Below are 17,569 nucleotides of genomic sequence, written 5' to 3'. Positions count from 1 at the left end.
TATACCTTCTTGAAGTAAGTAGGTGGGACTTTTTTTTGCAGGTGACAGAAACTCCAGCTAGGTTAAGCAAAAGAGATGTATTGTCTCATATACCTGAGTGGGTCCAGAGTCTACTACAACTCTGTCAACTCTGTCTCCATTTCTTCTCTTCACTGTATATATCAGCTCTTATTCTCCAGATGGCTTCCGCCTTTTGGGAGGAGGCAAGAAAATGGATAATGGGGGTTGGGAGAAAATGACTGCAGATAACCTAAGTCTTATATCTTACCAATTTTGGGTCTCTGTGAAAAGAGCTTTGGTCTCTCAATATTCAAAGATAAAATTGCAGGGAAGATCGCTCATTGACTGGCTTGGAACATATGCCCATTGTTTGAGACCAAGTGCTTTGGCCAGGAGGCATTTTACCAGTTGGCATCCCCACTGGGTCTCACACATAATAGGTGGAAAGGGAGGGGGCACTTCCTCCAAAGGAGAGGAATGCTGCTTACACTGGCAGGCAGGAGAGCCTAGCAAATCAAAACCACGCCAAACCACAGCATTAATTTGTTAAACCTCTGCAATGCCACATGCCTCTCATTAATACTTAATATGTCTGAGAGTGCATCTCAATTTGGTAGCAGAAACTGGAGAGCTGCCACAGAAGAGTGATCTCCTGGGCTTGCTCCTCCAGCTGAAGACACAGTATCTGTGGAGACCCATGGCGAGAGAGAGTACAGCCAGAATCCCAAAGTTTTGTGTAGAGGTTCCGGAAAGGCTGGAGCCCCACAACTGTCCCAGAAGGGCTGGGAGTTAAACCAGAAGGACACCTGTTTTGTTATGAAAACAATGCATTTAGGGGAATAAGGAAAGTATCAATGTGAGAGGTTGCCCATTACACTTAAAATTCTGTGTCTTTGGCCGGGCACAGTGGCTCACACCTGTAATCCTAGCACTTTGGGAGGCCAACGCAGGCAGATCTTTTGAGCCCAGGAGTTCAAGACCAGCCTGGGCAACATGGGAAAACCCCATGTCTACAAATGTACAAAAAATTAGCTGGGCATAGTGGCATATGCCTGTAGTCCCTTCCAGTTGGGAGGTTGAGATAGGAGAATCACCTGAGCCCAGGAGTTCAAGGCTGCAATGAGCTGATTGTGCCACTGCACTCTAGCCTGGGCAACAGAGTGAGAGCCTGTCTCAGGAAAAAAAAAAAAAAAAAAAAAAAAATCTGTGTCTTTGTTGGGCTTCTCCAAAGGGTTTTAGATGCTTATATCCTGAAAAGGGAATCAAAAAGTTGCATGTGTTGATAAGGTTGGTCTAGATAAAAGCAACCTTTGATTAAGCGGTCCACAAGGGCTTGAATTGTAACCCCCAGCTACAGAGCTATAACTTGCCTTGTGTTTTCAGTGACAGAAGCAAGTCCTCAGCCTTGCAGATGTCGAGGTGCAGGGATTCCTATGTCTCGGGTCATAGGATAAGAAAGCATGCCATAGGAAGTGAGAGTGGCTGATCACAGAGAAAGAGACTGAGCATCTGTCCCTGGAGACCCACATGGCGTTTACTGAGCCATTCAGAGGAACGATTCTCTGCATGCTGGTTTAATTTCCACGGAAGCACTGTAAAACAACAGTCCTCACTGGTTTACAAGTTGGGCTTGGGGTGGGGAGTGCCCAGCAGTTTAAGCCTCTCACTAATTGCTGTTTTTAGCTGGTATGATCTCTTCCTGATGGGTTCTGTGGGTTCAGTTAAGGCTTTTGACTGTTGGCAATGGGATTATTCAAAGCCTTAATTAAGTGCCTGCCTGCTTATGGGGCTGAGTGCCAGTTGCTGACACAGACGCAGGCTCTGAAGCTTGGTCATGCCATGCCCCTGGCTCACTCTTCACTCTTCACCCTCATAACATACCCATGAGGTAAGTTTTATAGACATTTTCTGTGGTCTGATTTGTTTGGGGTGTTAATATTTTCCTTTTTTTTTTTTGTGCAACCATGTCCATTTATTATCTGAGTGAGCTTATACTTGGAGATGGGGCAGAAGAAGATAGATTCTTCTTCAGTGAATCCCTCAGCACCATTGGTTTTATTTCCTACTATTTTTCAGTTTTTAGTCAGCAGTCCTCTTCTAGTCTTTTGTCATAGGAGAAACAACAGTTGTAACAGGGTAAGAAGTTCAGAGTAATGTGCTACAGGCAGGCAGCAATCATGAATACATAGACAGTGTTGCAGAATGAGGCTTTGTCAGCTTAGGGGAGATGTCCATCCAGAAGAGTTCTGTAATGTCCCCTCCTCCAGGTCCAGCCTTTCCCAGCATCCATTCAGTTACTTAACAATCAAGTAAATACTCATTGACAGCCCCTTGGGTCTATTGTTCCCAGTCCTAAAGATTCTTCAGCTCACTGCTCATATCTTCTTGGTGCATCTTCCCAATCCCCAGTGCCCTGCTGGGCAGTCTGTTTTCTCCCTGGCCTCAGCTCAATCCTGCTTTCTCTCCTTCCTGGTCTCCCTCCATCCCTGATGTGGGTAGAGCCTCAGTTCCTTCTTCCTACTCATCTGACCTGTCTGCAGTTGGCCCATGGCAGCTGTGCCCTGCAGCTGTGTGGGTTTGTAGTGTGTGCACTGCGCCAGGCCCTGCCAGACGCAAAAGACATGCGGCAGATCTGCAGAATCAGCACAGTCACCCCCTTCCTGCTAGTCTCCAACCTTGGAGAAGATGGATATGTGGCTTTGAGTCTTGGAGGGGCTATGGGGACAAAGGATCTGCCACTGCTTTGAGCTCAGGCTATGGTAGCCTGTCCTAAGCAACTGGAGATAAGTTGAAAGCCCTTGATATACGTCAGAGCAAAACCAAAACACTCAGTGCTCCAACAGATGTTTTGCTTTTAGTCATTAAGTAAACCTCAAGGCAGCACCAGGTTCTGGAAACTGCCTCTCAAGTGAGACAGGCAGGTAGAATGCAGCAGCCAAGCGGCTGCCTGCCTGCAGCTCAGTTTTCTCCTCAACCTTCAGCAAGCACAGAATGAGCCCTCATTCCTTTTAAAGGCCTTTTGAGGCCATAAAGGGTTTTAAGGACATTTTATGAAGCTGGAGCACAGTTTTACTACTTAAAATTATTATAGGGGTTATAGTGACTATATCTTTATTTTTATGACAAGTTGTTGGTTATTCCCTTGATTTATTTGATACCGGCTTTTGTTCGAGAACACAACCTCCAATTAAATGTGGTTACTGTGGCAAGAATACGATTCTCTCCTTAGAGTGACCCTCTTTGGGGCCATTTCCAAAACTCATTGTGGTGAAAACTCAGGGCTGTCTATACATGTTCGTGAGCATTTCTTCTTGTGGTTACTTGGTTTTCTCATATGAAGGATTAGAGGGTACTAAGGCTGTGGGTTGGACACAGAGGAGAATGCAGGGGAAAGGAAAGAATCTTCCCTAAGAAGCTAAGTGGGTCACCATTTAAAACCATAATACTTCAGAGATGGAAGGAAACTTAGATATCAAAAGCAATTTCCTCCTTAATAAAAGGAAGGAATTACAACCCAAGAACGCTAGGACACCAAGCCAGGCCCAGAGTGTGCCAGGCCCTGGCTTGCATGCTAGCCTCTCTGTACCACACTGACTCTCCCTGGGGTGTCTTAGGTACACACCTGGCAGGCACCAATCCTGTCCTACTGTGAATCCAAGGGAGTTGCCCAAGACTTGCTTGTGGTGTGATTATAACTTTGGTGAACCAGTTGACACTTTCCAAAAGTGGGGAGCAGATATTGCTTTAACCTATAAGGGATTTAGGGTTTCTTGGAGATAGACGCTTGTTAATACTTTTGGTTCTACAGAACTTATCTCACAAAAACACATGAATTTGCGATGAGGCATGGAGACAACCACTCAACCTGGAAACCAAAATTATGGTCTCCAATCTGCCATTTAAGCTGCCATGTGTGATCATGGCAAACCATCTAATTCTCCAGGCCTCTTTTCTAGGCTGCAAGGGCCCAGTAATATGACTGGCTTTGCAAGCTGTTGTGGACATTGTTGGTGCCCCACCCGTGTTCCTTCATTAGGCCCGTTCCCAGCTGCTGTGAGTGTTGGTGAGGGCTCGCAGGCGGGTGTCTCTGAAGCCCTGTCTGAGGTTCTGCTTCTGGGTATCTAAACCAAAGACATCTCCCTCATAGCTGCAAGAGTCAGGTAAGAGTCTGTACATGGCAGCCCTCTGAAAACTACATGATCAAAGGGTTTTTACCGTGCTCTTGATGAAGATCGTGACTGTAAAAATCCCTGCAGTGACTTCTTGGTGGAAGGCCTGTGATGACAGCAGATAAAGCAAGCTGGGAGGGCAGGGCTGTTGTCATGCATCCCAAGGATATGAACCCAGGCTTATTCCTTCACCACCCAGAAGCCCAGAGTAGCGGCAGACAGTAAAAATGGATTGATTTTCCATATTGGGAGGGCAGGTATTAAAGTTACAAATCATTCAGACCTTGGAACTGAAAAGGTCACAAAAATTCCTGCCTTTGCTTCAGGTCCAGTGTGCTATAAAAGTATCATAGTGAACTGCAGCTTTCTTCAGTGATGCCAGTTTCAGCATATTTTCAAATCCCTAAATATTTAAGAGGGCATTTCAGAGGTAAGCTTGGGGTATGTGGAGAAAGTGAGAGGAAAAGAGAAAGAGACAGAGGGATCGTGTTCCTGAGGTCTGGAACGTTTGCAATGTCCCCAGTTAATCATTGATGCCCCAGAGCCCAGTGAGCCACCAGAGCTGGCCCTGCTGCAGGGGGCCAGTGTGCTTACTAATGGAATGCCAGGATGCCTTTTGCACGTTAATAATTTACCTCCTCCTAGTTGCAGTGCTTGGCACTCCTTTTCTCTGAAGCTGATAGGAGGCTGCATGTGATCATCTTCTGATGGGTAGACCAGCCCTGCCTAATGGAGTGCAGGAGAAGACAATGATGGTTTGCAGATTCACTGTATGCAGAGTCCTGAGGGCCTTCCTTCTGTAGGAAAGGGTTTCACATGAGAAGAATGCTTTAACAGTGTAATTGTTGTCTGATGTTCCCGTGCATGAACGTTTCTGCCTTTAGGGCCACAAGATGACATATTTTATATGGGTACATGACCTCTGCCACCTTCAAAAATGCATAACATTTATTTGCATAGCTCTTTTATTTCCACTACTAGATTTAAATTCCTTGAGGCCCTCAACAAATTAATGAATGTGCTATGTACATTCATTATACAGCACACTGATATAAAAGAAATGTATTTTTTAAGTACAATTCTTTTTTCTGTTTTGCAAAGGCCAGGTGTACTATTGCAGAACTCTCAGAAACTAATAGTTAACTAAAAAGAAAAGAGGAAGACACCCACAATCCTAACCACCCAGAGACAACAGCTGTTAACACACCATTTTATATGACAGTGGCTGAGACCCTGTGTATCCCGATGGATGCGGTCTCCTTCAACACTTCAGCCTAAGGTCTGGAACACTTGTTTTGGTGAGGCTGCAATGGCTTCAGGCGTTGTTCACATGTCTTTTGGGGAATCCACTCCAGAGTCTCAGCATTTCCTCCAAAGTACGCAGTCTCTGTCATGAGTATAGTTTAGATTTTGATAGGAAAGGGATATTTATTTTTGTTTCCAGACACTGTAAATAAGATGGACGATATTGATTTGGAGTTTTATTGTTGTTTCTTTTTCACTGAAGCTTGACCACAAATTAGTGGGGACAGAAAGGCAGTCTTGTGAGATTCACCAACTGGCACTGAGGGGTGACTAAATGGAATAATCAAAGAGGGATTGTTCACTTTGGGAGTTTTCCCTGTTATTCAAGGCTTCCTTCCTTAGGAAGCAATCTGCATCCTGGTTACTGAGAATCTGGTCTAAGGGTGGGCTAGGGGCTGAACATCTGGGAAGGAAACTGAGCACAGTCCAAAGACAACGACTGACACTTTTTAGCATAGCTCTTTCCTCCCTTAGTATGCTTAGGGAAGAGACAGTATTTGGATGCCTAGGCCTGTGTGCATATGCGTCAATATAGCATGACTCTGTGACCTTGTAGAGGGGTGGGAGGAGGATTATTGCTGCAGATCAGTGAAGCCTTTCTTTGTAAATGCAATCTGGGGGTCATTCAGTGAATTTTGGTTTTGCTTCATCCATATTCATTCTCTCTTTTCTTGAAGTGGATACATGGATAAAAACTATTACTACCACCATTTCATAATGCAAACAACTTTGTTCTCAGGAAGCTCCTATGCTGGCTTCTATTTTCCAGTGCTAAAGTCTTCAATTCTGGGTCCTTGGCTCTGCATTAGTGAGCCATTCTGAACCCTACTCCTCCAAAGATGCGTTAATTCTGAAGAGTCTACTGAGTTTCAGGTGTTTGAAGGCCCTTGGGGAACTTCTTTTCTCTAAAACTCAAAGTGAATTCTTTCCTTTGAATTTATTTCTGCATTTTCCCCTCTTTTGAGAGATGTCTTCTCTCATTGGGTTGCTATGAAACTCAGATGATTGCACCACTGCACTCCAGCCTGGGCAACAGAGCAAGACTCCATCTCAAAAAAAAAAAAAAAAAAGAAAGAAAGAAAAAAAGGAAACTCAGATGAGCCAAGTACTTACAGAAGTGCTGAACACTTAGCATTAGCTCTCAGCAAATGTCAACTGCTAACAACAGTTAGAGAAATGTGAGTGGTCTAGAGAAAGCACTGCCCCATAGGAATATCACAAGGCCTGGGTGTAGTTGTAACTTTTCCAGTGACCACATTAAAAAGTAAAAACAAGTGAAATTCATCTTAATACATTTAATTCAACATATCAAAAATACTACTTTTCAACACCTAATCAATATTTTTAATTATTGAGGTATTTTGACCTTTTTTGTATTGTCTGCGAAACGCAGTGTGTAATGCACACTTACAGTGCAACTCAGTCTCACTGGGCACATTTTGAGTGCTCCATCACTACCTGTGGCCGGTGGCTACCGTGCTGGGCAGTGCAGGTCCTGAACCTTGCTACTCAAGGTGAGTTCCAGGGACCAGCAACATCATTAGCTTCCGTGAGCTTGTCCCACCTGCAGAATCTCAGGCCACAGCCCGGACCTGTAGAAGCAGAATATGCATTTTAACAGGATCACCAAGTGATTTATTAGCATGTTAGAGTGAGAAGCACTGGTCTAGAATCCCTATACTCAGTCCTCGCCCCCTGGGATTCTAATCTAATTGGTCTAAGGTGGGGCCTGGGCACTAGTGTTTTTTTTTTTAAGCTCCCCAGGTTGATTCTAAAATGCCACTGGGCTTGAGAGTCATTTGTGTAGTGGGCTCTGGAGCCGGGATGCCTGACTTTGCCACCTTCTACCTTTGAGACCTTGGGAAATTGCCAAAACTCTCTGTACCTTGGTTTCCTTATCTGTAAAATGAGGATGAGATGGGGGTGTTTTGAGGATTAAATGAGTTAACACATGTAAAGCACTCAGAACAATACCTGACACAGAGAGAGTACTCATGAAATACAGGCTCTTACCCTTTCTTCTTTTTCTTGAAGGTCCGGGGTTACCCAGAGCCCCAGGTGACGTGGCACAGAAACGGGCAACCCATCACCAATGGGGGCCGCTTTCTGCTGGATTGCGGCATCCGGGGGACTTTCAGCCTTGTGATTCATGCTGTCCATGAGGAGGACAGGGGAAAGTATACCTGTGAAGCCACCAATGGCAGTGGTGCTCGCCAGGTGACAGTGGAGTTGACAGTAGAAGGTGAGTCCCAGGAGGCCTGAGTCCAGGAGGGAGCTGAGCTCTCAGTTTCCCCAAGGCCTGCAGCTCCTGCCTTAGCCCTCTCTTGAAGGATGGAGGAACTGAAACTGACAAGAGAAAACACACCCCATCCCTGAACTCAGAACCTTCCAATCTAATGGGAGAGATGTGGTCCCTGCGAACAAGGGAGGCATCTGGGAGACAATGTTTGTCAAACTAGGTATCACCTGTCTCCTGCTTGAGCCCTCCCCTGGCTTCCTCTCACACTGCAGCTGAAATCAGACTCCTTAGGATGGTCTTACAGAGCCCCACCCAATCTGGCCCCTCCCTAACTCTCAGACCCATCTTCTATCACTCTGCGCCTGCTCAGCACACTATGGTCACACCCGCCTCTGGCCCTTCTTTGAGCAAGGCTACAGGGCCTTCACCCTTGCTGCTCCTTCTGTAAAGGAAGAGCCCTTCCCTCAGCCCTTCCCCTGACATTCCCTTCACATCCTTCAGGTCTATGCTCAGATGTCCGCTTCTTAGAGGCCCTTTCCTGACCATCCCAGCCCTATGATTCTCCATCCTCTCACCCCACTCGAGGTTTTTCTTTTAGGACGTATCACCATCTCACATTGCAGTGTCTCCTTCATCCCGCACCACTAAATGGAAAATTTAGGAGGAGATGGACTTTCTCTGCTCATTGCCTTATCTCCAACATCTAGAAAGCTTCCTGGCACATGGTAGATACTGAAATATTTGAGGAATGAATGAACAATGTTTATCGTAATTAACATCATCTTTAGCGTCATTATGAAATAATACATGCTCATTATTAAAAATTATGTAACTCAGAAAAATATGTAGGAAGTAAACACATCAATGTGTTAACATATTAGTTAAAAGTAATTGCAAAAGCCACATTACTTTTGCACCAATCTAATATTCTTGTCTTTTTCCCCGCTCTGTACTTTAAAAAATTGTGTTAACTTTAAAACTTCCAGGAGAAGCATTGGACCATAAGTAAAATGGTTTTTTGCTATTAGTGTGTCCTTCTGCCATGCTGAAGCCACTCCACTGGAAAGAATATCTCTAGTTCAGGCTCCTGGCTGATATTTAAAGTCTTGATATCAGGAAGGACATGGGGTCCGTCAACCCCTCAGAAGTAACACAAGGTTCCCTTGACCCTTCCCGGCCTTTCTAAACATGGAAGTTTATAAATCAAGGCTCAAACTCATTTCTCCTCTTTCAGAAGACTGTCCTCCCAATCTGGCTTTCAGGGGACACTAGATGGAGAATTAAGGTAGTCAGGGAAGGTTCCAGAAGGGGGCGAGGTGCACCTGGGCCAATGGCCACCCTTTGCCCTGTTTTCTCTCCCCACACCACAGAAGGGCCAACAGGCTGTTTCACAGAGCAGAGCATGCATAGTTTGGATGCTTTCCTTAAATTCTTTAACTGAGTGACTCACTTACTCTAATGACCTTTGAGTGCTTGTGGCTGGGGCATTCCAGATGGAAAGTGACTCCTGCTCAGAGCCTCAGGATGGACCTCAGCTCTGCCATCCTGGTGCTGTGCTTTCCCCTACATGAACCCCCTTTCAGTGCCCAAACTTTGTGTTGACACCTACAAATAAAAATTACCATGTTCCCTCTTCTGAGTTCCTGTTTAGAGCGGGGGAAACTGAAGGAGCACTGAGTTATGAGTTCGTGCCAATGAGCTATGTGACTCTAAACCTCTGCACCTGTCTTTCTGCAGGATAAAGGGTTTGACTTTGGTGGTCTCTACAACCTGGACTAGCCCTTGTTTTCTGTGATCCACATTAAGGGAAGACTGGAGTCTGTTAGGAATGCAGGGGAAGCATATAAAAGCTAGATAATATGAAAACCTTTTCTTCAGTCCCCACTATTCAGGAAGTGAGAGCTGATGTCACGATCAAGCAGGGAAATGTTTAGTAGCTCATGGTACTCGGGGCAGGGGAAAGGGAATCAGGCTGAGGGCTGTAAAGGAAAGAGAGCAGGCCAAGGCTCTCAACCCCGCCCCTCCTCTTTGGTTTTCATTTGGGGAGACTCAGGCCCTCAAATTAAAATTGAAATACAGTTAATCAAAATAAAATTAAGACATAAAATGTAAGATGCTTTCGGTCTTCTAACTCTAGGAGATAGAGAACAGCCTAAAGGATGCAGCTGTTTAAATGTGTGTGAGTCCTATGTACATTCTGCTTCTGCAGCAAGGCCGGTTTTAAGCTCATGTGTGACTTGGGGCCACCCCAAAGACCTGGGCCTGAATGAGTCCACTCTGGACCCTTCTGCTATGGATAAGTTGTTGGCTGTGCCAGGCTAGCCCAACCCTTTACAAAGGAAAACTAACAGCCCACCTGCCTTCCCTCCAGCTCTCTGTGCTATGCTTCTTACTTGGAGTGAGCAGAGGTCCAGGAATTCAGAGTGTAATTCATATGTGGAGTTTTATAATCCTTTAGTGGTCAAGTTTAGGAGGCAGTGTTGAGCAATGGAGAGAAAGTCAAATGGTCTTTGATCGCATTTTAGCTCTACTAATTTCTAACTATGGAGAAATTAACCTTCCTAAGCCTTACTTCCTTTTCTGTGCCTTGGAGTTCATGGCTGCCCCACAGTGTGGTATAAGGATAAGCACAGCTAGTAGCAAATAGCACCCAGAAAGTGGTAGCTTCATCATTATTTGAACTGACATTTGCATCCTTAGAGCTACTTAAAAAGGGAAATCTGCAAGAGAGAAAGATTCCTCATCTGACTTTTAATTTGATGATCAGGCCCAAGAAACATTCAAGATCCCCCAAGAGAACGAGTGCCTTGATGAGAGCCATGCAGTTATTCAGGGCCTTACATGATGGAAATCAACCGTGGTCTGAGCCCCTGGAAGCCTTTCTGAAGCCAGCTCTGACACCTGCCCACCTCCAGAGGGCAGGTCATGAGGCTTGGTGCAGAGCAAGGGAGACATGGTACCTGCTCTCTGAGAACTTCCTCTCCAGTGGAGGACCACAGACCTGTCCTGTAGAGATTTAATGTGAGCCATATATAGAAACTTTTTTTTGAGATAAGGTGTTGCTCTGTTGCTCTGACTAGAGTGCAGTGATGTAATCTCAGCTCACTGCAGCCTTGACCTCCTGGGCTCAAGCGATCCTCCCACTTCAGCCTCCCAAGTAGCTGGGACTACAGGCATGTACCACCACACTGGGCTAATTTATGTGTATGTATGTATGTATGTATGTATGTATATATGTATGTATTTTTCCGAGATGGAGTCTTGCTGTGTCACCCAGGCTGGAGAGCTGTGACACGATCTCGGCTCACTGCAACCTCTGCCTTCTGGGTTCAAGCAATTCTTCTGCCTTAGCTTCCCAAGTAGCTGGGATTACAGGCGTGTGCTACCATGCCTGGCTAATTTTTGTACTTTTAGTAGAGACAGGGCCTCACCAAGTTGGCCAAGCTGGTCTCGAACTCCTGACCTTGTGATCCGCCTACCTCAGCCTCCCAAAGTGCTGGGGTTACAGGTGTGAGCCACCATGCCTGGCCTTATGTATTTATTTTCTTAAAGATGGGGTTTCACCGTATTGCCCAGTGTTGTGTAATCTTAAGTTTACTTGTAGCCACATGTTCAGATATCAGGTAAAACTCATTTTAATAAAATACTTTATTTAACCTATTAAATCCAAAATATTTCCATTTCAATGTATAATCAATATAAAAATTACTAATGAGATATCTTAACATTCTTCAACATCTGGGATGTATTTTACACTTACAGCACACTTCACGTCAGACCAGCTATAATGGCAAGTGCTCAGTAGCCACAAGTGGCTAACAGCTACTGTTTTGAACAGCGCAGTTCTAGAAGCTGCCACCTGAATAGGAATAAACAAGGTGTACACAGAACAAAAAGAGAAAGCCACATGGATGAACAGGTGTTGATATGGTTTGGATGTTTGTTCCCTCCAAGTCTCTTGTTGAAATGTGATTCCCAAGGTTGGAGGTGGGGCCTGGTGGGAGGTGATTAGATCATGGGGGTGGATCCCCCCATGCATGGCTTAATACCATCCCCTTGGGATGAGTGAGTTCTCGCTTAGTTAGTTCATGTGAGATCTAGTTATTTAAAAGAGTCTGGAACCTCTCCCTTCTCTCTCTTCCTCCCTTTCTTGTCATCTGACATTTCTGCTCCTGCTTCACCTTCTTCCATGATTGTAAGCTTCCCAAGGCCCTCACCAAGAGCAGATGCTGGTGCCATGCTTCTTGTACAGCCTGCAGAACCAAGAGCCAAATAAACCTCTTGTCTAGGTAAATTACCCAGCCTCAGGTATTTCTTTATAACAATGTGAGAACAGACTAACAGGTGGTGAGTAGTCCTGGGTCATCACACATCCACACAGTGAGCCTAGGACATGAGGTAGAGTGAGTGCCCAAATGGTGGGTGTGCCCCAGCCCCAGTGGTCTCAGTCTGAGAAGGCCTTTGACACTTCAAGGACCAGAAAGTCACTGCAGGTAATAAAGGGTTAACTTTAAGGACATAAGCTCAGGAGCCCAGGGAAAGCCAAACTGGCAGCCCCCAGAGGAGATCCAGACCTCAGATGGATCACCCACCTTATAGGATTTGTTAGTGCAAATGCATGTGCACAGAAATCACCTGGTGAATCTGGTTGAAATGCAGATGCTGATTCCACAGGTCTGGAGCAGAGCCTGGGAGTCTGTACTTCCAGCCTCTAGTTGATGCCATGCTGCTGGTCCACAGACCACTCTTGGAGTAGCAAGGAGGGATTTAATTACATATGTGATATATTCCACCTAGTACAGTGATTCTCAAACTTCAGCATGCATCAGAATCACCTGGAGGGCTGCTGAAAACACTGACTGGGCTGGAGCCGTCTCTCTGGCTCTCCCCTCCCAGATGGTCCAAGCACACCTCCCCCATACCCCCAGCCACCTCTCAGTGCCACAGCTCCTGCTATCTACACCCGCATGAAACCACTGGAGTGCAGACCGAGGCTCTGTATACACACACACACACACACACACACACACACACACACATATGGAGTCTCACTCTGTCGCCCAGGCTGGAGTGTAGTGGCGCAATCTTGGCTTGGCGTGATCTTGGCTCACCACTACCTCCGCCTCTGGAGTTCAAATGATTCTGCTCCCTCAGCCTCCTGAGTAGCTGGAATTACAGGTGCACGCCACCACACCCAGCTAGTTTTTGTATTTTTAGTAGAGACGGGGTTTCACCATGTTGGTCAGGCTCAGGCTGGTCTCAAACTCCTGAGATCCGCCCACCTCAGCCTCCCAAAGTGCTGGGATTACAGGCATGAGCCACCATGCCCGGCCTCATTCTGTTCTTGAAGGATGACTTCCAAATTTCCTTAGGTGGACTCTTCCCTCCTTTAGCTTCACCATCCACTTTGCCTTTGCCTCTTTTTCCCTCCAAAATATGCATGGGTTGCCCTTGCTGGCCCAACTTAGATTTTTGCCACTGAGGCTGCCTCCTTCTTTTTCCATCTCATATTCCTCCACCTCCTTCTCCCATCTCCACCCCCGGCCCTTTGTGGATTTAGGCTTTTCCCAGTTGCTTATAGTTCTAGCCTCTTCTTCATTCCTCAGATTTTACTGAACTTTGTGCTGGGATATAAAGAACAATAAAGCTCAAACTCCTAGCCTCAAGCAATCCTCCTGCCTCAGCCTCCTGAGAAGTTGTGACTACAGGTACATACCACCATGCCTGGCTTCACAGTTCTTTGTACTTGAACTTATTTGTGTTTAAATTATAAATAAAGCTGGGCATAGTGGCTCACGCCTGTAATCCCAGCACTTTGGGAAGCCAAAGTGGGCAGATCACTTGAGGTTAGAAATTTGAGACCAGCCTGACCAACATGGTGAAACCCCATCTCTATTAAAGATATAAAAATTAGCCATATATGGTGGCGGGTGCCTATAATCCCAGATACTCAGGAGGCTGAGACAGGAGAATCACTTGAGCCCGGCATGGGGAGGCTGCAGTGAGCCGAGATCACACCACTGCACTCCAGCCTGGGCGACAGAATGAGACCCCATCTCAAAAATATATAAAAAATAAAAATAAATAAATAAATTATAAATCGGTATTTTAAATGTTTTTCTTCTCCACTAGAACTGTAAGCTCCATGAAGGCAAGACATGTCTCTTTTTATCAGTTACTGAATCCCCAGGGTAAGGAAACTAGCGCAGGGCCTGAGCCATGATAGGTCTGCCCTGTAGAAAGAGCTCAGTAAATATTTGTTGACTGCCTGTGTATCTGCCTTTGGGACTTCATCCCCTGTACTAAGAAAGGGATTCAGTTCCTAGTATATATAAGCACTAGTCAGAGCTTCAACAAGCAGACTGACATGTACAATAAAATCCAGAATAATATCTGAGCCTTAAAAGAAAGGCAGAGTGCTTCAAAGAGGAGAATTTCTGCAAAAATGTTATTTATATTGAGCAATTTCAGTGACCTTTAGTTTTGACTTTTTTCATTCCTTTTTGCTTCAATACCAAGTTTAATATTCAACCAGAAATTCTGGTTCTAGGCACTTCTCCAGAGGTTTTATTAAGCCACTGGCCCTAAGCAGAGACAGTATCACCCTCTAGGGGGCACTTAGGAGATGGTGGTCCTTTTGGTTTCCCAGTAATTGGGAGAGTTGCCGGATTTAGGGGGCAAGCACTAGGGGTACAGGATGGGCTTCACAGCAAGAATATTTTCCCAGTTCCTCACAATCCTACCAGAACAGACGCCACCAATATATAAATTGGTGGTTCCTTAGTCTTCAATGTAAAACAAGCCCAGTAACTGAAGAAATGGTTATTGTCTAGAGGGAAGATTAAAAGGAATGAAGCTATAGCTCCAAAATTATTGAAAAATTTACTCTGCACAAATTTTCTACTAAATGAAATGTAACATTTCTATCTATATCTATAATTACCTCATATAATTGTTTATATAGATAGTGCTGTTACTATACTATTGCCCTGAAAATGTGGACCAGAGGAGACTTAAAACTCTTAATATTAGAAGCAAATAGTATTAAGTTAATGAGATGCATAAAATGTAGGCATCTTATTGACTTTTATTGCCATCTCACATTTTTTAAAACTTCAGGGAACAGTAATAAATCTATATTGTAAAAAGATTATGTATTGACATTATTTTTTGGAGATGACTGCTGTTTTCATCCTAACACATGTCTTCTTTATAGTCTCTTGTTATTATCACTGTTCCTTCGTCCAAACCATTCACTGAATGTATATTTCAAGGTAAGGTGGGATTTTTACCTTGAAATCCTGTGATAACTTTTACTGTGGTATCTTTTTTACTACTCAACCCCATATCATAAAACGGAGAACTGTTTTAACACCACATTAATACATTAATCATCTTTCTAAAAATGTTCTCTACTTCAGTGGTCTGTAACTTGTCTTGCTATGTTATCTTCTTTTAAAGTTATTTTCTTCTTTCTTTTCTATATAATACATCTTTTTAGTTGAGTATTCTAGTGTCCACTTGTAGACCTGTGCTTTTTCGCTTTGTTGTGCTACTTGTCAGTATGATTTTTCATCACTCACATTTAAATCTAAACATGCATTAGGAGTTAATGCAAGAATCAGCCATTTCATTGTCTTCTAATGTGCCTGAGCACTGACATATTGAAATGGTCATGCTTGAACAGTTGCATATTGAAATCCGCATTTTTATAATTCACATTCCCTCTATATCACTGGAATGCTTTAGTTAAGGCTTTACATTTATTTTCTTTTTGAAATTATCACATATGTATATGTGTGATTAGAAGGGAATTTTGATCAGGGTGGCATAGGGGTATCAGTTAATATGTGTTATAAAAAGCAGATATTTGTTCTGATAGAGTGGAAAACCACTATTTTAAGTAATCCTCAAAAAACACTTTGAAGTTGGTTACAAGTAGGGTGACTGCTCCCCACTTTTCCTGCAACAGTCCTAGCTTTCTCCTGTTATCGTGGCATAATTATTAATTGCATCTCTCTCAGTGTTGAGAGTCTGTGTTTGGATGATAAATTATATCGCCACACATTTTTAGAAGCATTTCGACTCCTTTCAATTTTGATCACATTATTCACTTTTTGAGCAGTATGTTCTGACCCAATTCAGTCTTTCTGTATCACTTGACAAACAGAGCTAGGTCTACCTTATCCCTTCCACCACCGAACTTCCCAATCCTAAGACCTGCCAGCATTCTCTTTTACTTGTCTTTGAAAAATCTAAGATCAAATACCATCAGTGTCTTGGTCTCTCCTTTTTCTCAGCAACTTGCTTCTGTCCTCACCGATTCTCTTAACTCACTCTTCTATTTTTTGCATTTCTACTTTAATCCCCTTTCCACTTATTTTTCTACATAACCTTACTGTTCTGCCAGATTTTCATACTTTTACAAAATTAATTTTGCCTTATCTAACAATTTGCAACTTCAGATTTTTCCTATAAATAGACCCTGTTAGTAATTTTAGCCCAAATTCTTTTTGTTAGTAATTTTAGCCCAAATTCTTTAATATGAGTTAACAGAGATGTGAACTCTCTGTTAACTCATATTAAAATAAGCATCCATCAGTTCCATTTTTAGCTGACTGCTTTATGTGTTACGTTTTCATCATACCCTCTTACCCTGACATAGAAGTATCTCTCCCCAGCATTCTTTTGCTATTCTTTGGGGAAGTGCCATGTTTTTGCTTTTATTTTATTTTTTAAGGAACAAAGGAATTTAAGCCTTTTGGATTAAGATGCTTAGCTCCCAAGACTTTTTAAAATGTTCAGTCAATTTTTTTTATTGTGGTAAAATATACATACCTAACATAAAATTTACCATTTTAACCATTTTAAAGTGTACAATTGTCATTAAGTGCATTCACAGGGTTGTGCAGCCATCACTGCTGTCTCATTCCAGGACATTTTTATTACCCCCGATGGAAACCCCATAACCGTTGAACATTAATTCCCCATCCCCTCCTCCCCCAGCTCCTGGCAACTATGAACCACCATCTTTCTCTATGGATTTGCCTCTCCTGGACATTTCATATGAACGGAGTCCTATAATGCATGGCCTTTGGGGTCTCAGCTCCTTCACTTAGTGCACTTTTTCAATGTCCATCCATGTTGTACCACGTGTTAGTACTTCCTTCCTTTTACAGCTGAATAATACTTCATTGTATGGATACACCACATTTTGTTTAACCATTTATCAGTTGATTAGTCTAATTTTTATGAAATCCTTATTCCCAGATGAAATGACTGATACAGTAGCATGGGTAGTGCAATGGATGGTACACATATATTTTGTGGTGAAATGTTAGAGCCTGGATAATGCTGTTGCATAGAGCATGTTTAGAAGGCCCTATCCATCCTCTATTTGGATGCCAGATTGTACTTTCTTCCTCCCTGCCCCTTTTTTTGCAACTAGATGATGTTTTTCATGTTTTGTGTCTTCTTTACCATTGTATTTATAGGTTTTAGAAAATACAGCTGAATAAAATTACTCTGAGTCCCACCACCCCCAAAATAATCAGTATTAATAACATGATACCTTTTCTTCTGGTCATTTTCCTGTCTTTGGGTATTTTATTTTTACCTAATTATGATCACATTAAATAGGTAATTTTGTATGCTGCTTTTTCTGCAAAAAAACGTATTTATTTACAAGTATTTAAATACCTACAATGTGCTGGGATTTGTTCTGGATACCTCTGATGAGTGAATAAAAAGTTCCAGCGGGGATATGGGTTGGGGTCTTTAGCATATAGATGATATTTAAAGTTATGGGACTAAGACCTCCTGGGGGAAATTAGATGGAGCTGGGGAGAGGCCCAGG

The 17,569-nt window shown here is 43.6% G+C and overlaps 1 protein-coding gene across 1 annotated transcript in view; it reads left to right on the top strand.

The window, feature by feature from the left end:
• Positions 1 to 17,569, top strand: part of MYLK (myosin light chain kinase) — a 222,234-nt gene that overhangs the window by 73,160 nt on the left and 131,505 nt on the right. Inside the window, exon 3 of the mRNA XM_031935156.1 lies at positions 7,509 to 7,716. Within this exon, the coding sequence (XP_031791016.1) occupies positions 7,509 to 7,716 (208 nt within the window). The remainder of the gene's footprint in view (positions 1 to 7,508; positions 7,717 to 17,569) is intronic.

The sequence above is a fragment of the Piliocolobus tephrosceles genome, chromosome 2 (assembly GCF_002776525.5).
Source record: "Piliocolobus tephrosceles isolate RC106 chromosome 2, ASM277652v3, whole genome shotgun sequence".
In the NCBI taxonomy this organism is placed as follows: domain Eukaryota; kingdom Metazoa; phylum Chordata; class Mammalia; order Primates; family Cercopithecidae; genus Piliocolobus; species Piliocolobus tephrosceles.
Note: the sequence above shows the minus strand (reverse complement) of the source record. Positions and strands in the feature narration are given on the sequence as shown.